General features: G+C 40.6%; 1 protein-coding gene across 4 annotated transcripts in view; it reads right to left on the bottom strand.

Moving 5' to 3' along the window:
* Positions 1–24,085, bottom strand: part of zmiz2 (zinc finger, MIZ-type containing 2) — a 45,611-nt gene that overhangs the window by 16,342 nt on the left and 5,184 nt on the right. For 2 of the 4 annotated variants that reach the window (XM_083983613.1, XM_083983616.1), the window contains exons 2-11: positions 21,785–21,869; positions 18,633–18,753; positions 14,507–14,709; positions 11,874–12,045; positions 7,343–7,615; positions 5,346–5,561; positions 4,345–4,428; positions 4,016–4,205; positions 2,543–2,684; positions 186–264 (exon numbers count right to left, since the gene is read on the bottom strand). In XM_083983613.1, coding sequence (XP_083839739.1) covers positions 186–264; positions 2,543–2,684; positions 4,016–4,205; positions 4,345–4,428; positions 5,346–5,561; positions 7,343–7,615; positions 11,874–12,045; positions 14,507–14,709; positions 18,633–18,753; positions 21,785–21,834 — 1,530 coding nt within the window. In that variant the 5' untranslated portion in view covers positions 21,835–21,869. The remainder of the gene's footprint in view (positions 1–185; positions 265–2,542; positions 2,685–4,015; positions 4,206–4,344; positions 4,429–5,345; positions 5,562–7,342; positions 7,616–11,873; positions 12,046–14,506; positions 14,710–18,632; positions 18,754–21,784; positions 21,870–24,085) is intronic. The other 2 variants (XM_083983615.1, XM_083983614.1) reach the window with 2 other exon arrangements.

The raw sequence follows: 24,085 nt of genomic DNA, 5'->3' as shown, positions 1-24,085 counted from the left end.
ACACATGAGTGAACTGTTTAGAGAGACTGTTTGCTTTTGCAAGTGATCTATGGAGTTGTGCTGAACTGTAATGTAATTTCTGTTTAGAGAAATGAGCTGAACCAACTGAGAAAAACAGTAATAATAAAGAGCAGTAGAAGAGGAAGCTGCTGCTGCTCCGTCCGTCCACACACCAGCAGACTCACCTGCACCGAGGCGGGCCAGTTGGTGTTCATCTGCCGGTCCTCGTGGTGGTAACACTTGAACTGCAGCTCCAAGTCCGGCCTGCAGGGGGAGACACACACACACACACACACACACACATCAGACCGTCAGACTGAGCTCTGGGTGGGGCTATCAAACATTCCTCGTTTGTTTTTCCTCATCTGCTGTTTTAAATTACTCAGGAAGAGAAACAGAGCGAGACTCCAACTAAACACGGTTCGATCACACCTCCTCCTGCTGCTCCCTCTGCACAAACACCAACTCTAGTGGAAATGTTTAAAAAGTAGTGTTAGGTTTGACTTTACTGAGTTTTTAAAGTGTGGGTGAATTCCTCTGTGTCCTATTTAATGTGTAACTGAAGGTGTGAGAGGAAAAAGATAAATATTATCTGGACACATCAACACAAAGACTGTGTGTGTGTTCAGGAAAAAGTTAAATATAAAAGGAAAATACAAGGATTTGTACAGGTGTTTAACTTTAGACTCCACATGATTAATAAATGTTATCATTATTATTACACTGAGACATAATCACCTCTTTATGTTAATACAGGTGAGTTTTTATGCTTCTATACCTTTATACTGTATGGAGCTTTAACACAAACATCTACCTTTATTTTGAAGGAGCTTTAACACAAACATCTACCTTTATTTTGAAGGAGCTGGAATACAAACATCTACCTTTATTTTGAAGGAGCTTTAACACAAACATCTACCTTTATTTTGAAGGAGCTTTAACACAAACATCTACCTTTATTTTGAAGGAGCTTTAACACAAACATCTACCTTTATTTTGAAGGAGCTGGAATACAAACATCTACTTTTATTTTGAAGGAGCTTTAACACAAACATCTACCTTTATTCTGAAGGAGCTTTAATACAAACATCTACTTTTATTTTGAAGGAGCTTTAACACAAACATCTACCTTTATTCTGAAGGAGCTTTAATACAAACATCTACCTTTATTCTGAAGGAGCTTTAACACAAACATCTACCTTTATTCTGAAGGAGCTTTAACACAAACATCTACCTTTATACTGAAGGAGCTTTAATACAAACATCTACCTTTATTCTGAAGGAGCTTTAACACAAAAACCTACTTTTATTTTGAAGGAGCTTTGACACAAACATCTACTTTTATTGTGAAGGATTTTTAACACAAACGTCTACCTTTATACTGAAGGAGCTTTAACACAAACATCTACCTTTATTCTGAAGGAGCTTTAACACAAACATCTACCTTTATTTTGAAGGAGCTTTAACACAAACATCTAACTTTATACTGAAGGAGCTTTAACACAAACATCTACCTTTATTCTGAAGGAGCTTTAACACAAACATCTACCTTTATTCTGAAGGAGCTTCAACACAAACATCTACCTTTATTCTGAAGGAGCTTTAACACAAACATCTACCTTTATTCTGAAGGAGCTTTAATACAAACATCTACCTTTATTCTGAAGGAGCTTTAACACAAACATCTACCTTTATTCTGAAGGAGCTTTAACACAAACATCTACCTTTATACTGTATGGAGCTTTAATACAAACATCTACCTTTATACTGTATGGAGCTTTAATACAAACATCTACCTTTATTTTGAAGGAGCTTTAACACAAACATCTACCTTTATTCTGAAGGAGCTTTAATACAAACATCTACCTTTATTCTGAAGGAGCTTTAATACAAACATCTACCTTTATTTTGAAGGAGCTTTAATACAAACATCTACCTTTATACTGAAGGAGCTTTAACACAAACATCTACCTTTATTCTGAAGGAGCTTTAATACAAACATCTACCTTTATACTGAAGGAGCTTTAACACAAACATCTACCTTTATTTTGAAGGAGCTTTAATACAAACATCTACCTTTATACTGAAGGAGCTTTAACACAAACATCTACCTTTATTCTGAAGGAGCTTTAATACAAACATCTACCTTTATACTGTATGGAGCTTTAATACAAACATCTACCTTTATTTTGAAGGAGCTTTAACACAAACATCTACCTTTATTCTGAAGGAGCTTTAATACAAACATCTACCTTTATACTGTATGGAGCTTTAATACAAACATCTACCTTTATTCTGAAGGAGCTTTAATACAAACATCTACCTTTATTCTGAAGGAGCTTTAATACAAACATCTACCTTTATTCTGAAGGAGCTTTAACACAAACATCTACCTTTATTCTGAAGGAGCTTTAACACAAACATCTACCTTTATTCTGAAGGAGCTTTAACACAAACATCTACTTTTATTCTGAAGGAGCTTTAACACAAACATCTACCTTTATTGTGAAGGAGCGTTAACCCTTTCAGAGCTTCCTCCTACCTCAACATGAGCGTCTTGTAGACCGAGTCTCTCAGCTGGAAGGCGTGGTTGCTGACGGCCAGGTTGTGCTCCAGTCTGAACGGCTCCAACACCACGCCGTCTCGCACCGGGAAGGTCAGACGGAGGTCGTCGCTAGGGTTACCTGAGGACAGGAAGAGGTCACGGGGGTTGATTGGCCTTGTTAGTAGGGCTGGGACGATATGCTCTTCTCCCAATTCGATTATTCTACCATTTTTTGGATGGCGATTTGATTTAAATTGTGATTCTACGATATTGCCGATTCTCTTGATTTTTAGTCTTTAGCATTTTTAACATTTATCTGCACACAAATACTGTAGGAGCCTATAAATGAACATACTCCATTATAAAGTGAACTTAAACCCTTTTCAAAACCTGGACTCTCTGTATGTAAAAAAGGCAAACAAATGCACATTGCACAATATTAAAAAAAAATTCAAAAAAATATATATATATATTTCAATTTTCAAATTTTTTTTTTAAAATCGATTTTTGAAAAAAAAATCTATTTAAAAATCGTCAAAAAAGATATCGCGATATTTATGTGAATTGATTTTTTCTCCCACCCCTACTTGTTAGTGACATTTTCATTTTATTTTCAGCATTTTTCAAGATATGCATGAAAACACAAACACGGAACTCCAAACCCCTCCCCAACCCACCCACCAACAAATTGAGAGAGAGAGAGAGGAAAAAATTAATAAATAGAAAAAGAGAAATAATGACAGAAAAAAAAGGGGAAAAGTCGAGAGGCAAGGTAGACAAAAGCTTGTAAATCTACGACAATGTGTCCATATATGCCAAATAAGGTTGCCACATCTCTGTAAAAGTATTATAGTCTTTCCTGAGTGTATATGTCATTTTTTCAAGTGGAAAACAGCTATTCATTTCTGAAACCCATCTTCCTATAGAAAGTTGGGAGTCAGACTTCCATGTGATGGCGATGCACTTCATGCCAACACACAACTTAGGCCAATGAGAGAAACTTCTTTTGAGCTTTTCTTAATAGCGCATCGATATTTGTAGTACAGTATCTCCTGATAAGCAGGTTTGAGGCTCTAATGGGAGATGTAGTCCTAGAAGTTTTGTCATGATGTCAGAGAAATCGTGCCAGAATGTGTTGAGTTTTGTGCAGAACTAAACCAAGTGCAGTGTAGGAATGAGCCCTCTTCTATAGGTTACTACATCTAAAACACAAGCTGGATATCTCAGGTTTATATTTGTGCAATTTCAGTGGCGTAAGATATAATTGATGGAGAAAGTTATAACATGTCAGCCTGTATCTGGAGTTAATAGTGGCAGTTTGACTTTTTCGAAACAGTTCAGTTCAGACCAGAGCTCTGTACCCAAGTCGAACTCCCATTTCTCCCTTGATTCATGTAAACCTGGTTTTGGAGCATCATCCATCAAGAGAGAGTTTGTGACGTTGTCCGAGTGTGTGTATGTTGTTCTGACCTGTGGGCGGCGGCTGGGTGCTGATGCTGGGTTTGGTGTCCGCTGGGAGGTACGGCGGCTTGGTGTCCTGCCCCGGGGACAGGTAGGGCGGCATGGTGGCGCCCGGCGTCATCGGAGGAGTGGGGTTTCCCCCCATCGGCGAGCTGGGGTACCCGGGCATCACCCCCCCACCGCCGCCCCCCCGGCCGGGCTGAGGTCACAGGAAGAAGAGGACCGGAGTTCAGAAACATGAAACATTTCACAATAAAAGCTTGTCGTAGACACCGAGGGCACTGGGTTTGGGGGTTTGGGGGTCGGGAGGAGGGGGTTTAATAGTGGACTTGACTTACCCCGTTGACGGCGGCCTGAGTGAAGGCGTTGTACCCTCCTGCCCCCCCCGACGGCAGCGCACCCTGACCGTTGAACGGCTCCGTCTGCAGAAACACACACAGGAAACACGACACTGAGCTGACGGAGTTCACCAGGACAAAACCTGCAACTTCTAATTATTACTGATCAATATGAGCAGAATTTATATGTTGTATTTTGTCAAACTGGTCCAGAGGGAAATACAGAGACTGTTGATGAAAAACTGTCCCTGAAGGCAACGTGCATCAGTGGTTTTACATGAATTTCCCTCTAAATCAACTCTGTGTGGTAACGTTGTGTTATTATCTCATAGCGTGGTGAATGTGCAGCTCACAACTTGTCCACCAGAGCGTTGTGGAGTTGTTGGATTGTGTATTTGATGAGTTTGATGAGGGAAACCAAGAAATCCCATAATGAGCCTCCGTAGCGTAGCTCTGAGCAGCTCACAGCTCTGCTCCACCGTTCTAAAAATAGCTTGCACCGACAAATAAAGGTAACGAACCTACAGCTATGACTATAGGGATTATGGGCAATGGGCCAATTTGACAAAATGTTGAACTATCCCTTTAATCTTAATCTTAATAATACAGATAACATATAAAATATGGTCAGATTGATCAGTAATAATTAGAAGTTGCAGATTTTTGTATCAAATGTATTACACTAAATTTCATTAAAGTAACGGCGTTATAGCGGGGGAGAAAGTCACTTTTTTTGATTACTCACTACTTTAAAAAGTTACTTTCTCCCCCGCTATAACGCCTTACTCACTACTTAAAAAAGTAGTGAGTAAAAGCTGTTAGTAACACTGTTATTTTTTTATTCCCAAAACTGATCAGGACAAACACTGACTGACTTTAATCTGAAAAAAAAGCTGCAACAACTAATTATTACTGATGAATCTGACCATAATTTCTATGTTATCTCTGTATTATGGGTCGGGCTCTTAATCTGAAAGGCTGTGGAGGAGGAAGTGCTTTACTTTGTAGTACTGGGGGGGGTTGGGCTGTCCGGCCCCGGGGGGGAACTGAGCCGGGTTGTGGGCCCCGGGCTGCGGGTACTGCCCCATCGGGGGCATCCGGCTGGAGGGGTAGGAGGGCGAGGGGGGGCATCTCTGCTGCGGCCCGGGGGGGTACTGCAGGGCCGAGGGCGGGTAGCCCGACATCCCAGAGGAGGCGTACTGCTGCACCGGGTAACCCTGGCAACCACACACAGAGGGACAGGGGGACAGGGAAGAGTATTAGATAGATAGATAGATAGATAGATAGATAGATAGATAGATAGATAGATAGATAGATAGATAGATAGATAGATAGATAGATAGATAGATAGATAGATAGATAGATAGATAGATAGATAGATGCAAACAAATATATATACACATCTATCTATCTACAGTATTATCTATCTATCTATCTATCTATCTATCTATCTATCTATCTATCTATCTACACAAAAAACACATACACAACCATTCTGTCCAGCAGGAAAAAATAATTATGTAACTAAAATGTATAAAAATATATAAATAAATAGGCTAAAAATAACAGTGCAAATGGCAAAAGTGCATCAGTACTTCTGGTTATGGCTGTAAAGTATAAAAACTAAAACTAACTTTATATCTTTAATAAAGAAGTCGTTACGTTGACGAAACACAATGAAATGTGTTAATAAAGTTTTGTTTTGATCAGTTTTACTATGAAAAGGTAAATAAAATAGATTATAAGTTATAGTTTTTTTTAATTTTATTTCATGATTTCCTTTGCTAATAAATGTTTTGTCAAACAGCAGCAGATTAAATCACATTTTTCTTCTGTCTGTTACTTTTAGAAGCATTTTGTTCTTTTTGTTTGATCAATAAATTAATTTAACTTATGTAAATAAATAGATAAATGAACATTCAGCCATAAAATAAAACAGGGTTTCACTGTCTCTCTTAATAGTTTGAGATGTGACACTAAACTTAATATTGTCTCCAATCCCAGAAACAGGAAACGCATCATCGCGTGAGCTTCGTACGAGAAAAAACAAACATAATTGATGTTAAATCAGAGAAATAGACAAAAATAGAATAAAAGAAATAGATTAATATTTGTCATTTATAAGTATATTTACACACAGCTATCAGTTTATTAGTCACACAAGTCTAAAAGTATAAACATTATAAAGGAAATAAAGGTTATAATGTTCAGTTTTTAGGTGTTTTAACTTCATTATTGTTAATATTTACACCTGTTCCTATTATTTTCATCATCCTATTCTTATTACCAATGTCAGACCTAATGATAAAACATTTATAGATTAGAATTCATCTCCTTATTGAGTCTAATAAACTGTTTAGTTGCGCAGCAGCAGAGGATTGTGGGTAAAAAACCTCGGAGTGGGATGCGACACTAAACTTAATATTGTCTCCAATCCCAGAAACAGGAAACGCATCATTGCGTGAGCTTCAGCAAAAACTCGTACGACATAATTTATGTAAAATCAGATATAGACTAAAATAGAATAAAAGAAATAGATTATATACAACACATTGTAACTCCAAGTTTATCACACCTGTGTGAAATCAACCTGGGATGATAATTTTGATTTACATTGATCATTTTTATGTTATTATATCTCAACACACTCTACTATATATTGAACGATTTTAAACTGCAATATTCCATTAATTGAGATCTAAGATGTGTTGTTTAAGTGTTCCCTTTATTTTTTTGAGCAGTGTATTTACACACAGCTGCCAGTTTTTTAGTCACACAAGTCTAAAAGTATAAACATTATAAAGGAAATAAAGGTTATAATGTTCAGTTTGAAGGAAATAAAGGTTATAATGTTCAGTTTTAAGATGTTTTAACATTATTATTGTGCATATTTACACCTGTTCCTATTATTTTCATCATCCTATTATTATTATTATTACCAATGTCAGACCTAATGAGAAACATTAATATATTATAATTCAGGATTGTGGGTAGAGACCTCGGAGTGGAAGGGCCGTTTGAGCCCCTGCTGCGCGGCGCCGTAGCCCCCGTGCTGCGCCAGCTTCTGCGTCTGAGCGGCGGCGTGCGGGTGGGGGTGTTGGTGGGGGTGGGGGTGCGGGTGGGGGTGGGAGGGGTAGAGGCCGGCGGACGAGGGCGGCGGTCCGGGCCGGGAAGCCCCGACCATCCCGCCGGGAACGGGGCTCATCCCTGGGGGGCCGCGGGGGCCCGAGTGGGACAGGAACTGGGTGCTGTAAGAGGAAGCTCCACCCATCTGGGGAGGGAAGAGGAAGGAAGAACGACAGCAGCGGGTGAGAAAAACAAAGCTCCACTTGGTGTTTAAAGGGATAGTTCCACCCAAAATTCAAATTTCTCTCTCATTATCTACTCTCTACCCTCATGTGGACTAAGAGCTGGGAGAAGTTTCAGAGTCCTCACTGCAAAAACTCAAAATGTTACCAAGAATATTTGTCTTATTTCTAGTCAAAACAAATCTCATTATACCTAAAATAAGTATATTTATACATATACATTAAAAAGCAGCTTGTTTTTAGACACTTTTTACTTCTTTCAAGCAGATTTTCACTTGAAATAAGTAGAAAAATCTGATAGTGGAGCAAGTTTTTCTTCCTTATTACAAGCAAAAAAAACTTCCTTTCACTGGCAGATTTTTCTACTTATTTCAAGCGAAAATGAGTTTGAAACAAGTGAAAATGATCTAAAAACAAGTAAATTTTTAGGTGATGAGTCTTATTTTAAGTGGAAAGAGTTTAGTTTTGACTAGAAATGAGACATTTTGACTAGAAATAAGACAAATATTCTTGTAAAGATTTTGAGTTTTTGCAGTGCTTCCTGGCTTCTCTGAGTTACAGCGGGGCTCCGTGCAGCACTGCATGTCCATATGACGGTTGAGAACGGAGCTCACTTTCCTTCGTCCAAAAAGACACACCAAAAAACATCCAAATACCTCCATGCTGCTCGTCTGTAATGTCCCTCTTGTATTGAAGCCCCGACATGAGAAATTGTTCCGCCGCTGACACAGGAAGAGCAGTGAACTGAGACACTGGAAGCTTCCGCTACAAACAAGCTTGAAATATAGACTTATTTAATTTATTTGGGGACAATTTCTCATGTTGGGGCTTCAATACAAGAGGGACATTACATACGAGCAGCATGGAGGTATTTGGATGTTTTTTGGTGTGTCTTTTTGTTACGAAGACAGTTGGTATCCATTTGCAACCGTCATATGGACATGCACTGCTACGCCGAGACCCCCTGTAACTCAGAGAAGCCACGGAGGACTCTGAAACTTCTCCCAGCCCTTAGTCCACATGAGGGGGAGGAGATAATGAGGGAAATTTGAATTTTGGGTGAACTATCCCTTTAAATCCTGGTTAAATAAAGGTTAAAAAAAAAAAAAAAAAACACTTGTTGGATAAATGCTGAATATGTTTCATTAGAAGGCAGCTCATCCCAACATGTTCCCCCCCTCTACACACAGATTATTTGACTTTATTAGCTTGAATCTGGCTCAGGTTCAATGTTGATTAGTGAAGAAATGAACCAAATGGAAAAAGCTGACTCAAGAATTTAGATTTAAAGAAGAACAACTGGATAAAAACAGAAAACAAAACTCAAACTGACGACATAATGAACGTACTTTCCAATTATCATTTGGTATAAGTTTTAAGTTGAAAATAAAGATTTAAGTGGGGTTGGAAAAAAAAAAAGACAACTGGCGAAAGCCCAGATCAATACCATCAGATAGCTTTGTTTTATCCAAGTATTGATTTCTTAAGAAGCTTGAATTGATAAATGTTTGGTAATATTGTTCACATGAGCGGGAGTAGATAAGGAGTGAAATTTGAATTTTGGGTGAACTATCCCTTTAACAGTTCACAGAGTGCAGGAGGAGGGGGGGCAAAGAGGAGGAATAAATATGCAGAGAACAACTCTGTCCAACAGGAAACACGTCGTCGTTGTAACGATGTCGTCCCCCCTCCACCCCCCCACAGAGTCAATACCAGGACTGAGGAGTGAACAGAGTGAACCTGTGTCACAGTCTGAGTCAGCAGACCACGTCACAGCTGCACTGCAAAAACTCAACATCTTTCCAAGAATATTTGTCTTATTTCTTGTCAAAATGTCTCATTTCTAGTCAAAACTAATCTCTTTCCACTTAAAATAAGACTCATCACCTAAAAATTAACTTGTTTTTAGATCATTTTCACTTTCATTCATTTTAATTTTCACTTGAAATAAGTAGAAAAATCTGCCAGTGAAAGCAGGTTTTTTGTGCTTGTAATAAGACAGAAAAACTTGCTCCACTATCAGATTATTTCAAGTGAAAATCTGCTTTAAAGAAGTAAAAAGTGTCTAAAAACAAGCTGCTTTTTATGTGATGAGTCTTATTTTAAGTAGAATGAGATTTGTTTTGACTAGAAATAAGACAAATATTCTTGGTAAGATTTTGAGTTTTTGCAGTGTATACAGGCCAGCGACACGTCCATGAAGAAGAAACACCCCCAGAAAATTAATAAATAAAAAAATAAAAAAATAAAAAATAATAAATAAATAAAATAATAAAAACATTAATCAGCCAAGAGTAACAACAAGATATATTAAAATCGCTCTTAAACTTTTAGTTATAAGTGTATTTCAAACTTATTTTCAATTGATTCTTATATTTACAGTATATATAAGTATATTTTTGGGCTTTTTATACCTTTATTGCAGTGTTTTTCAACCTTGGGGTCGGGACCCTCGAATCTTCACTTGAAATGTCTAGTAATTGATTTTTTTTTTTTTAATTACCGATAAAAATATATTTTTAACTAATTATTATTCTGATTAAAAACACCACACACAATCTTAAACAACTGTATTCTAAAGTGTCACTTTCTCGAATATAAATCGAGTTTAAATAAAATGCAGCAATAAAAATATCTGAGCTGAAGCATCTCGATTGACGGCCAGAAATTTGAGAGAGACAGGGAATTTGGGAGGCAGAGAGACGGGGAATGAGATGCAGCAAAGGGCCGCCCGATGCGGGATTCGAACCGCTAAATCGACTGCCCCGATTCTTATATATTAAGAACACATGAGTCTTTGTGGTTTCATGTTTCTCTTCTGGCGTCACTGTGAAGAATCCTGACTGGTCGCTAAGAAGAGGAAACTTCAACAACTAACTTTCTGTAAATCAGAAAAACGTTTGAAATTATGTTGTTGTGTAAAAATAAAGTCATTTTCCTTTACTTTTTTCTCTTGTTGTGACAAACTGGAACTCTGAAACGTTCAGGTGCAGTAACCTGAAGCTTCAGTTTCATTTCTACAGTCGACGTAATATATCAAAAAAGAACTAAATAAAGTGAATTGAAGTGAAGTTGTTCAGTTCTGCAGCTCAGATACTTTAATTATAGAAACGGTGACTCAGGACATGATGAGTCATAAATACTGGTAATTAAAAACAGAAGTTGGTTGTTTCCTAGTGAGCTGCAAATCAATTAGTTTCTATGTTTAGTAATGCATTGTTCATTCTTTATTCTCACCTCAGCTCATAGAAATATGACAGACGGCTTCTTTTAATCAACTCCTCTTCAATAAGAAGAACAAGTCAGTAGTTTAATTTGTCACATTCAAGGCTGACATTTTACTAAATAATGTGTCACTTCCTGAACGGGTCTCATGATATAAAACAGATAAATAAAAATACACCACAGTGACTTTAAAGCTGAAAACTCAGTATCAGGGTTTATACAGGAATCTTGAAGTTAATTCTAAAACCTTTTTAAGACTTTTTCAAGACCTTTTCAATATTTTTTAACATCTCACCGCCACTTCAAGCTGTAACCATTTACATCAGTGACACTTTTAGTTTGTGATAAAGACTATATAGACCACTATGATACAACAGAATTCAAAATAGGCTGGGATAATAAATAAAAGGCAAAGTTTATTAAATTTTTTTTTTTTAAAAACATTGCTCCACTCTCAAAAAAGAAAAGCAACAATCTTCTTTTCTTTTTTATGTACCGGTTCATCTTTGTTTTTTAATAAAATGAATAAATTCACACACTTTTACAATGTTTTTTAGGACTCAAACTCTTGGACAGCTCATTCAGAAAAAATACCTTCAAAATGTAAGACTTTATAAAGTCATGAAAAGACTTTTTAATACTTTTTAAGGGTCTTAATTTTCCCAAAATTGATTTTTAATACTTTTCAAGACCCCGCGGATACCCTGAATATAAACCTGCTGCTTCTGCACTGGTTCTGTTTTATGATAATTTACGGTCAGAGTTTCTCCTTCAGAATAAAAGCACAAGAGCTTTTCTCCTTCAGAATAAAAGCACAAGAGCAGAAAAACACAGGATGACAAATAAAAGTGTTTAAATGTAAAATATTAAATCTCCATCTGCACAAACAGGGATTTAATATAAAAATGTAAACTAGAGTGCAGTATAAATGTGTGTGTGTGTGTGTGTGTGTGTGTGTGTGTGTGTGTGTGTGTGTGTGTGTGTGTGTGTGTTTACCTGTCCATAGCTCAGCTCCTGGTTCTGTTTCTCCTGTATCGCTGCGACCGTTGCCGTGGCGGTGGCGGTTGCCGTGGCAGCGGCGGCGGCCACGGCGGCGGCGGCGGCCTGGGTGAAGTCTGAGGGAGGCGGCCGGACGCCCAGAGCAGCAGCTCCACTGTTACCGGGGTAACTGCAGAGAGAGGAGGGGAGGGGGGAGAGGGGGAGAGGAGAGGAGGAGAGGAGAGGAGGAGAGGAGAGGAGAGGAGAGGAGGGGGGAGGAGAGGAGAGGAGGAGGGGAGGAGAGAGGAGAGGAGAGGAGAGGAGAGGAGAGGAGAGGAGAGGAGAGGAGAGGAGAGGAGAAGAGAGGAGAGGAGAGGAGAGGAGAGGAGAGGAGAGGAGAGGAGGGAAGAGGAGAGGAGAGGAGAGGAGAGGAGAGGAGAGGAGAGGAGAGGAGAGGAGAGGAGGGAAGAGGAGGAGAGGAGAGGAGAGGAGAGGAGAGGAGAGGAGAGGAGAGGAGAGGAGAGGAGAAGAGAGGAGAGGAGAGGAGAGGAGAGGAGGAGAGGAGAGGAGAGGAGAGGAGAGGAGAGGAGAGGAGAGGAGAGGAGAGGAGAGGAGAGGAGGAGAGGAGAGGAGGGGGGTGAGTAGGCAGCAGTGAACTCACTGAACCGAACGTGTGGCGGCGTTTTGTCACGAGCGTGAGTCAGAGTCAGAGTCGTCGGCGTGGGCAACAGCGAGAGCGACCACGCTGATGATGACATATGTGGATGATGGAGAATCCCACAGCAGCAGCAGCAAGTAAACACACCCGGACGGATTATCAACAACATTTAGATGTTTATAGGTTTTATGCAGTGTTTGAATGAGATGGGCAACAAAAACGTGAATATAGATAGAATATAAATAGTTGTTCTAATATGTGGATAATATACCATGTCATAATTTAATCTGATGCTGATGCAATACACCTGGCACTTTAAACTGATGTGCACTTTAGGGCACCGTGCAATACAACTTGGTACCATGCACTCTAGCACTTGCAGGGATGCAAACGGGTCAGGACCAAAAAAGAGAGGAATTTCCCGCTCACCATTAACAAATAAGTACATTACAATATCACGGAAAGGCAATTCCCAGTAGTTCAACCCCAACCAAGTATTGAGTGCATATAGATAGACATAGTTTTCCAGAAGGCCAACATTTCTATATTAAAAATGCTTAAAAAAAAAAAAAAACCTTATTTCCATTTTGGAGATAGTGATTTTTAGGTCTTCACTGAATGTTAGTCATAATTATTACTATTAAAATAAACTGAATAAATAAAGACATGTGATGTTTCATTCAGTGTGTAATGGACATATATATATATATATATATATATATATATATATATATATATATATATATATATATATAATGTGTTAGTTTCACTTTAATTGAACACATTCTACATCGCGGAGGCGACGTCTTTCCACTCAGGGCTTCCTTCACCTCTGAAACGGGGCAGAGCTCCGTGGAAACACCTGCCTGACACAGCAACGTAGGGAACCGTACACGTCCGCGGCGCACAGCTCCACATGCACGGGGGGAAAAACGGCGTCGCCGTTGCACCGACTGCACGCGGACACGCGGCGCTTTAATGAGCGCGCATGTCGCGTCTACATTGGAGGTAGGCTGTTAACAGTATACAGTAATCAGAGACAGCCATGAATGAGTTCGCCTCAGTTTCACGTGATTGTCACTGTCAGCCTGTTAGAAAAACATTTTACTGACCCCAGCTGAGACGCTGAGACCCCCCCTCCCCAAAAAAAAACAAAAACTCTTCGGATCTGAACGATTCACACAAATCACCTAATTGGTCATGAAAAAAGCGAGTTTCGCTTTTCGGCGCGCTGTTTGCATCCATGCACTTGTCACTTTGGCCCAGCACTTTTGCACCTTGCACTTTATCTCTCAGAAACTCTTTAGGTTCCACTACCCATGGCAGTGTTGTAAAAAGGTCAATGTTTTATCTCGTTATAGTTGTTTTGTTATGTCCTTGTTGTCTGCATTGTTATGTCGTTTATAATACTACTATGTATTTCTGTCACTGTACTGTTTTTACTCCGGAGGGAAATCAAACATTGTCCAATAACATTATTGCATTCTTGCAGAATAAGTTTGCATATTAGTACAAGTTTGCACTTGGCGCTCATGACATATCATTGGCCAATTATAAGATCACCTCATATGTAAAGGCAGGAAGAGAGTGGTTGTCTGTAACTTTTTTCACACCTCGGCATGTTGACATTTGGTCGACATCTCACTGTGGTTTCGGATATGGAGACAACTGCTTAAGCTTCAGCGTAATCATCATAAAATAACAGGAACTAAGTCTGCATACTGCTCTATGCACAGCAGACAAGAGCAACTTGCACTTTCTTCAAAGTTCATCTACAGTTCAATCAAGGGTCATAACATAGAAATCTCCATTACACAGAACAAACTGAGCAGCTGGATGAAGTTGAGCTTCCACAGGCTTCCTCTCCTCAGCCTGGACTCACTAAAGCTCCGGCTAGTTGAGATAAAAATGGACCCGAATGCCGAAGCAGAATGATTATTATCAGAATGATAAAAAAGATGATACTATCCCTTTAATAATAACTGCCCCGTACCTGGCGCCGTAGGCCGACGAGGGGTTGTAGGCGGCGCTGGGGCGTCCGTACATCACCGGGTGGCCGTAACCCTTGGACACGGCGTCTCCGTACGACTGCTGGCCCATGAACTGGGAGCTCATCCCCGGCCCCATGCCGGGGCCGCCGCCCGGCATCATGTGACCGCCAGAGCTCTCACCGGGACCCATGGGCGCTCCGTACACCTGCAGAGACACGGGACAGGAAGGAAACAGTTAAAACACACTTACATAATAACATATATATATATAATAGACCGAATCTCCTTGTTGTTTACATTCTACTTCCTGGTAGAAAACCAGCTGTAATTTGAATGAGATCAATAGTAACGAACGAGAGTTTAGCTATATATCATATTTTTCACGCCCTATCACCGTTTAGACAAATCTGAAATGATTGAAGAAACATTACTATTTCTGTGTGTGTGTTTTGTGTTGCTATGTGTTGTATTTATTCAGTTTGGGAGAATCACGGTGTCTAGAAAGCATCAGTGGCTCAGCTGACAGGGACAGCTAACGGTGGTAGCTAAGCTAACGGTAGCTAAGCTAACGGCGGTAGCTAAGCTAACAGTAGCTAAGCTAACAGTAGCTAAGCTAACGGCGGTAGCTAAGCTAACAGCAGGACGTCAGCTGTTAAAACCCTCCCGTTGTCGGACACCACATGAAACTACTCCAGTTAGCTCAGTCATGTTGGAACTCAGATATCCGCTGGAGAAAATATTTTTTCATGGAGCGTTTATTGAGTCACTGAGTTATTAAAGTTAAACAGGTAGCTAACCGTTAGCCCGGCTAATCTATGATAACCATGACTAATTACAAAAATGTGCACACATAAATAGTAATGTTTGTCCAATCATTGGTTTTATAAACTTTACAAACATCAGATTAGTCTAAACGGTGATATAGTGACATGAAAAATTAGATATATATAGAGAAACTCTCGTCCGTCACTATTGTTCTCATGCTGGTTTTCTACCCGGAAGTAGTTGTAAACAACAAGGAGATTCGTCCTATAAAGTCAGTCAGAGAGATGGATCAATAGGCTAATTATAAAACACTGATAAGAGGACTCTTACTGTGAAATGTAATATAACACTATTTAAGCAATATCACACGAGAGGGAGTGCTGTTGTACTGTATATCAGCACGGCTGTGATTCGGTCAGATAATCACACCGTGCTGATATACAGTACAACAGCACGACCTCCAGTGTGATATTGCTTTTATACAACAGTGCTACGAGCGCATTTTTAGAACAGTAATAAACTATAAGAGATTATGATTTGTTTGTTTATTTAATCATTTATTTGGCTCCGCCAACAGAAATAGTTCTGCAACTGGAAGGGAGACAAGGCTGTTGCCAGGCAACACATAAACATTTCATACTAGCTTGCTACTAGCTACAAGCTTCTCCACCGAGCTGCTTCCAGTGCTGGTTCTGGTTCTGAGCCCGTGTCTGATCAGCACCGCAGCAACAGGACCAGCGTGAAGACACAGAGACGTTATCGATACCGTATTACATTTGTTTATCATCTATGTAATCAATATAAACACAGTTGAAGCTAAGTAGCTGAGCTACGTGGCTAACAACAGCTAATGCTAATATCAAAACACATCACCGTCAAAACGTAGTTGCCCCCGCGGCGATTTTTTTTCCAGCCGGGTTAGTAGAGATTTATCTCCAATTAGACGGACCAGGTCAGGTCCAGGTTTTAATGTTCAGGTCCGTTTATAACTGTAGCAGCAGCAGCAGCAGCAGCAGCAGCAGCAGCAGAGAGATGGGGCAGCTCCTGTATGGGGAGCGTGGCTCTGACTTAGCTCCTGTCCAGCTGAACAGCGGAGTGATTATGTCTGTGAAAAGTCCCAGTGCTGTTATACTGTATATCAGCACTATGGAATGTCTCGTTGTCCAATCAAATTGCTCGGTTGGGACCGGTCGGAACTAACTGTTGTATAAAATATATTATCTTCATCTTTGTTTATAGGAGGATGTAGATTTGTAACAGAATATACTGTATGTTACCGGTCCGGGATCTTTAAGGTTGACACCTATTTTACTGAATAATAATCAATAACTGATCAATCATCCAATATTCATCATGTTCATACACTTGTTTGCATTGCTCCTTTTAGTTTTTAATAATTAATGACTGATACTGACTCAGATCACATTATTAAATCAATTAGACCCAAATTAAAATGTAAATTAAAATGTAAATATGATGTCTATTTAATCAAAACAACATACTTATCAAATTTATATATGTTGTTCATCATATTCAGGGTTTCCCCCAGAAAACTTGTTAAGCCCGGTGGTAGGGTGGCACTGGCGGCCCATCCGCGGCCCATCCGCGGCCCATCGCCGGGCCACCGGTGCCCAAGCGTGTTTTTTTGTGACAGGGGCCTGACCCTGACCATTGACTGATGGCAGGGCCCTGTAGGTAACAGATTCATTAATGGAGCAGTAGCATTTATAAGGTGTGATTCCATAAGGCCTTAAGATCAATGTTAAAAGTTGACTGGAAATTTGAAAATATTATCATAAACATCTGTTATTATAAGACATTTATGTACGGTAACATTAAACACCAGCTATAGCAGAGTCTTACAGAAAGGCACTCTTGAAATGCTGTTCAATAACCACAAAAATAAATAAATAATTATAAAATAATATTTAAATAAATAGCATCAACTGTTTGCATTAAAAACTAAAAAGAACAACTGCCTGGTGTCTCCTTTAGCTTTATTTCTCAGATTTTTTTTTTTTATTCTCCGAGATTTTTTACATCTGGAGCATAGACTGTAAAAGATCTGGAGTCACGTAATGACTACCACGCTCTTTTTCCAGTCAGTCGTCATGGAAACGTGACACTCGCGGATTTACTGTTTGGACCAGAGAAAACAAACGTGTGTGATCGCGAACTTTACGAGCTGAAAAATGAAACAATGGATCATTTCCACATCAGGGCAAAGCCCCGCGGCTCACAGGAGTCCGGAGCTCTGACGCTGCAGGGGATATCTATGGCAGGGGACGACGTGCTAACAGCTAACAGCTAACAGCTGCAGCAGCTGACTGACTCTTGGAGCCGTGGCTCGGCTCACGTTAACGTGGACTCGGTGCGTTCCTCTCGGTCAGCTGGTGAAGCAGCGGTCTGATCATAGATGCGGTCTGAGGAGCATGATGTCCGTGACGTGTCCCGTTATGCGCGATGAAGTTGTGACGTTATCAGGTGATGAAAAAGACACCTGATGATCACGTGTTTATGGAGTATAAAAACTGATTTAAATTTTTTTATAAACGATGATTAGCCTGGCGGGGGGTCAAGTAAGGCCTGGCGGCCCGCCAGGCTTATAATACACTGGGGGAAACCCTGATATTCATTCTGAATATGTTCTCCCAGACACTGTAGCTATATCATATCGACATATACATAATACTATAATATATCTACATCCTATATGAGGATGTAGGTTTGTAACATATACAAAATATATGTGACTGATCTGGGATCTTTAAAGTTGATATCTGTATTACTGATTAATAATCAATAAAAAAACTGATCAATCGTACAATATTCCTCATGTTTAGATTTAGACATAAACGCATAATTGTTTACATTGATTCCTCAAACATGTGACAAATCTGTACTGGAGACTCAACATTAAATTTAAATGTAATAATAAATAACTGATATAGACTCAGATTTGGTTATTAAACTGATTTACCCTAATTAAAATGTACATATGATGTTTTTTTAATTATATAATATGATATTTATTTAATGTATATCTGCATATTTATCACAACATACATATTCAATTTTTCGTATTAATTTTTAACACTTTCCTCCACCTATTATATATAGCAATGACATGTAAAGAATATTTATGTAACATAAAATCACACATTTGTTTGGATTATAGATGAAATCGTTCCAACCTCTAATAGGTTTCATATATTTTTATTCAAATATATGCTTTTATTTTGTAGAAATTCCACAATAAAATGAATTTAAAGAGTATAAATGAATGAATGCATCTTTTTTCTCTCTCTGCAGCAGCAGCAGGAGGAAGAGGAGGAAGAAGAAGAGGACTGAGTCATGTGTTACCTGGCTGTGTGTGGGATTGGTCACGCCCCACACTGTGGTTACTACGGAGAGAGATCCTGGGTGCTGATTGGTCCCTGGTTGCCAGGCGACTGGGTCATTGAGGAAGGGGCTGTCGCTGCTGCTGCAGGAGGAAACACAGCTCGGTCGGTTACACGGACACGGATGTGGAGGCTGCCGAGCGTTTCATTCAACACAGCACGAGCCAACACCTTATTATTAGAACATTATTAGATTATTATTAGATTATTAGACCTGTTCTGAGCTGTTCTGTGGAAAAACGAGGCGATGATGTCATTGTTTGATTAACCAATCTGTTGATGTTATTACGAGGAGTCTCTTAATTTAATTACAAACAAAAAATGCATATCAATAATGAACATACATTCAGAAATGTTTAATGAATCTTAAAGCAGAAGTAAGTGGTCCGGTGGTTTTGGCTAATGCTGCGTTCCAGGCAGGCTTTTGAAACCGTAAATTACAGCTTCAAGTCACAACTTACGACTTTGTAGCGTTCCAGGCAACCCACTCGTGTTTTTCCGACCTGTTTTACCGGTGAAAGTCACTATAACAGCCACTCGTAACTTCTGACCCGTGAACTCGTACCAGATCGAACTGGTACGACTTCACAGGTCGGAAAAACACGAGTTACGAGTTTCCTTGAACGCACCATAACAGTCCTCGTCCCTACGTCGCCACATTCACGGCGTTCCTTGGCTGCACACACAGCCCTGCATGCCGTTCTCTCTCCTCATTGGATAAAAACTGTAGGATACGATAAATGTTTTCTCCTCGACTCAGAGCAGAGCAGAGTGACTGACAGACCCGTGTTTCAGACCAAACACTCTATAGAAGTGATTGCTGTCGGAAGATACAACTATTTAAGACTTATATTAACACAAATATATAACTTACTTCTGCTTTAAGTAGTTTGAATTTTTGTTTTTTGGTGTGTACATAAAATAAAGAAAAAAAGAAAAGATATAAAGGATGGATAAACCCGACGTCCCTCCGGTTTCACTTCCTGTTGCTGGAAACCACCACAGCAGCATTACTGTCATTCCAGTTCAGGCTGCGTTCACACCGACCGACCGACCGGTTTCTTAAACACTTCACTGTCACACAAACACACACACAGTCTGTGGAGGAATCAGTAGATTTCCATGGGAGACAGAGCAGTGAACAGTCAATTAACAACCTGAGACGTTTCAGAAACAGGAAGAGTTACTGAGCCGTCGATGGTCTCAGACGTTTGTAACTGAGCTGAATTCACCCACTTGACTTGTTATTGATTTCCTTCCTTCTAGTTTATTTCCACCTGTGAATCTGCAGAGCTGCAGCTTCAGCTCATAAAGATCATTGACCCTCTTCTCTTCTCTCAACATGTAGATTCATCCATTATATCAGTTTATAGATTTATGTTTTACTCTATTCTAAGTCTACTCTTCCTCTCCCTCCTATTGCAGATCTACATTAAAAGGGATAGTTCAACATTTTGTCAAATTGGCCCATTGCCATAATCCCTATAGTCATAGCAGTAGGTTCGTTACCTTTAATTGTCGGTGCAAGCTATTTTTAGAAACTCATCAAATACACAATCCAACAACTCCACAACGCTCTGGTGGACAAGTTGTGAGCTGCACATTCACCACGCTATGAGATAATAACACAACGTTACCACACAGAGTTGTTTTAGAGGGAAATACAGAGACTGTTGATGAAAAACTGTCCCTGAAGGCAACGTGCATCAGTGGTTTTACATGAATTTACCTCTAAGAAATCTGATTGTCTGTTTTATGGGATGTAAAGCCTAAAATCCGTCTGCTCCCATTCTACGCTGCAGAACTACAGTAGAACAGTAGTACTTTCTAAAAATAAAATAAAAAGTTAAACATTTTCTAGAAAAAAAGTGGAAACATTTCTCCAAAAAAGTTTTTTTTTTAAATCTAGAAACATTTGTAATATTTCGCAAAAAAAATAAAAAATACAATTCTCAAAAAAAGTTTTTAAAATTCTAGAAAAAGTGGTAAAATTTAAAGCTGAACCCTCTCAATAACCCCAGTTTGAGAACGATTGCTTTAAAGGGATAGGACACTGCTAGATCAGCAGTGTGTCGTTAATTTGTCTAAATACCAGCTGTTTACAATTTTGTTCAGACGAACTCGGCGCTACTCAAGCTAGCTGTTGTGACCAACGCACTTCCGGTTACTTTCACAAAATAAAACACCCGTTGCCCTTTACATACAGAAAACCATGAGGATAGAATTTGTGCTTTTACATTGAAACAGGAAGCTAACCTACCCTCGATGTAGCTAGCTTGAACCAAAATAAAGCGTCTTTGCTTGAACCCTCCGTTTTGACCGATCTCGTCCCGTTAGCGGCATTTGACCGCTCAAGATGCCTTACCGGAGAGTTTTGTCAGCTCTGAGACGAAGATCGGCCCGCCGGTTTCCATTTAGAGTTGCTGAAGAGTTTCTCTGATGACTTTAGGTGGAGGCAGGCTAACACTACCCATACACTTCCAGTGTTTGAGCTAAGCTAATTAGCGACTTTAGGTGGAGGCAGGCTAACACTACCTATACACTTCCAGTGTTTGAGCTAAGCTAATTAGCGACTTTAGGTGGAGGCAGGCTAACACTACCTATACACTTCCAGTGTTTGAGCTAAGCTAATTAGTGACTTTAGGTGGAGGCAGGCTAACACTACCCATACACTTCCAGTGTTTGAGCTAAGCTAATTAGCGACTTTAGGTGGAGGCAGGCTAACACTACCCATACACTTCCAGTGTTTGAGCTAAGCTAATTACGGGCGATACGGCTCTATCTCCCTTGTTACTGCACGCACAGTGGAAAGGATGGTGTCTATCTGCTGGTCATGGACTCAGGAGTGAGGCATGACACGAAAAGAAATGTTGGTGTATCCCTTTAAAGTGAACTAGGCTCTGCAGCTGATCCAGCAGAAAGTAGAAACAACTCTTCTTTGGTCTGGACCTTGAACGCATCAGCTGGCTGTCACTCAGACTGGACTTCCTGTCTCCTAGTACACATCTCAGGAGGAGGAGGAGGAGGAGGTGAGGTGTCACATGGTTCACCTGAGGACACACTGTCACCACGGCAGCAGTGTGTGTGTGTGTGTGTGTGTGTGTGTGTGTGTACCTTTGTGGAGTGGGAGGCAGGGAGGGTTTCATGGAGTTGAGGGGGTTCATCGGACGGAGGTGGGATCATCAGATCATCCACTGTCCTGGAGGAGGAGGAGGAGGAGGAGGAGGAGGAGGAGGAGGAGGAGGAGGAGGAGGAGGGAAGAGAAAAAGGAGGAAGAGGAAGAAGAGGAGGGAGAAAAGGAATAAGAGGAGGAGGAGGGAGGAAGAGGAGGAGGAGGCAGCCGCCCTAACAGGAGGAAGAGGAGGAGGGAGGAGAAAGAGGAAGAAGAAGAAGAAGAGGAGGAGGACGAAGAAGAGGAGGGAGAAGGAAAAGGAGGAGGATGAGGAAGAGGAGAATGGAGGAGAAAGAGGAGGAGGAAGAAGAGGAGAGAGAAGGAAAAGAAAGAAGAGGAGAGAGAAGGAAAAGGAAGAAGAGGAGGATGAGGAAGAAGAGGAGGGAGAAGGAAAAGGAGGAAGAGGAGGAGGAAGAAGAAGAGGAGGGAGGAGAAAGAGGAGGAGGAACAGGAGAGTGAAGGAAAAGGAGGAAGAGATTAGGATGAGGAGGAGGAGAAGGGAGGAGAAAGAGGAGGAGGAAGAAGAGGAGAGAGAAGGAAAAGGAGGAAGAGGAGGAGGACGAAGAAGAGGAGGGAGAAGGAAAAGGAGGAGAGAGAAGGAAAAGGAGGAGAGAGAAGGAAAAGGAAGAAGAGGAGGAGGAGGGAGGAGAAAGAGGAGGAGGGAGAAGGAAAAGGAAGAAGAGGAGGGGGAGAAAGAGGAGGAGGAAGAGGAGGGAGAAGGAAAAGGAAGAAGAGGAGGGAGAAGGAAAAGGATGAGGAGGAGGGAGAAGAGGAGGAAAAAGGAAGAGGAAGAAGAGGAGGAGGAGGAAGAAGAGGAGGGAGAAGGAAAAGGAGGAAGAGGAGGAGGGAGGAGAAAGAGGAGAAAGAGGAGAGAGACAGTTACTGCACAGCAACTATTTATCATCACCGTGGCCACACAAAGACACAGACAGAGAGAGAGAGCCCTCCCACACACACGCACTTTAATCTGTGTGTGTGTGTGTGTGTGTGCACATCAAAACGTTAGCCTATCACTGACGGCTGCAGCTCTGATACCTCAGAGGAGGAGGAGGAGGAGGAGGAGGAGGGAGAGGAGCTAAATTTAGCTTAGCTGATTTCAAAAGGAATTTAAGAGAACAGAGATGTGAAGAGGCAGCACACACACTCCTCTTTCTCTCTCTCTCTCCCTCTCTATCTCTCTATCGTTCCTCCATTTGATTCATTTATTGTCTGTTTTCTCTGGTTCCTCCTCCTTCTTCACCTCCTCCTCCTCTTCCTTCCTCCTCCTTTTCTTCCTCCTCCTCCTCTTCCCTGTAATGATTTTCTTTATCTGATAGTTACCGACTGACAACATGCTAATTCTCCAACATCAGAGCTCGGCTGCAGCTTCCTCCTCCTCCCTCCTCCTCCTCCTCCTCCTTCTCCTTCTCTTCCTTCCTCCTCCTCCTCCTCCTCCTCCTTCACCTCCTCCTCCTCCTTTTCCTCCTCCTCCTCTTCCTCCCTGTAATGATTTTCTTTATCTGATAGTTACCGACTGACAACATGCTAATTCTCCAATATCAGAGCTCGGCTGCAGCTTCCTCCTCCCTCCTCCTCCTTCTCCTCCTCCTCCTCCCTACTCCTCCTCCTCCTCCTCCCCTCTTTCTTTCTCCGTTTCTCTTTCTGTTTTTTTGTGCACTTTGCAGATTTGGGTCAGACTCAGACAGCAGCAGCCTACATGTTGTATAGGAACTCGATCACATGACCGACAAATACCTGCACTGCCTCCAATCACATCGAGGCTATAAAGCAGCTAAAGGAGGAGGAGGAGGAAGGAGGAGAAAGAGGAGGAGGAGGGAAGAGGAGGTGTGTGAGCTGAGCTGTCTGTCTCCATCAGATGTTGCAGCACAGTTTGTACCTGCAGAGGAATCACTGACTGAGACACTCTGTTCCCTCTGCCTCTTCTCCTCCTTTAACCTCCTCTTCCTCCTCCTCCTCCTCCTCCTCTTCCTCTTTTCTAATCTCACTCCTCACAAACAAAACAAAACAAAACAAAACAAGAACTACAACTGCTGTTAATTTACATTATCATCATTTAATCTGCTGGTTATATTCAGTCTGAACAATCCAACAGGAAACAATGAGAAACACAAATTGTGCAAATGGTGTGAAATAATGTAATGTAATGGTATGTAAGTATTGATTATTGCAAATATTTCAAATCTACGATGGAGCATTAGGGCCACATTGCGAAATAAAAAAATCACAAACTTTGAGAATAAAGT

The sequence above is a fragment of the Trachurus trachurus genome (assembly GCF_905171665.1).
Source record: "Trachurus trachurus genome assembly, chromosome: 12".
Classification (NCBI taxonomy): Eukaryota; Metazoa; Chordata; class Actinopteri; order Carangiformes; family Carangidae; genus Trachurus; species Trachurus trachurus.
This window is presented reverse-complemented; position numbering and strand designations above follow the sequence as displayed.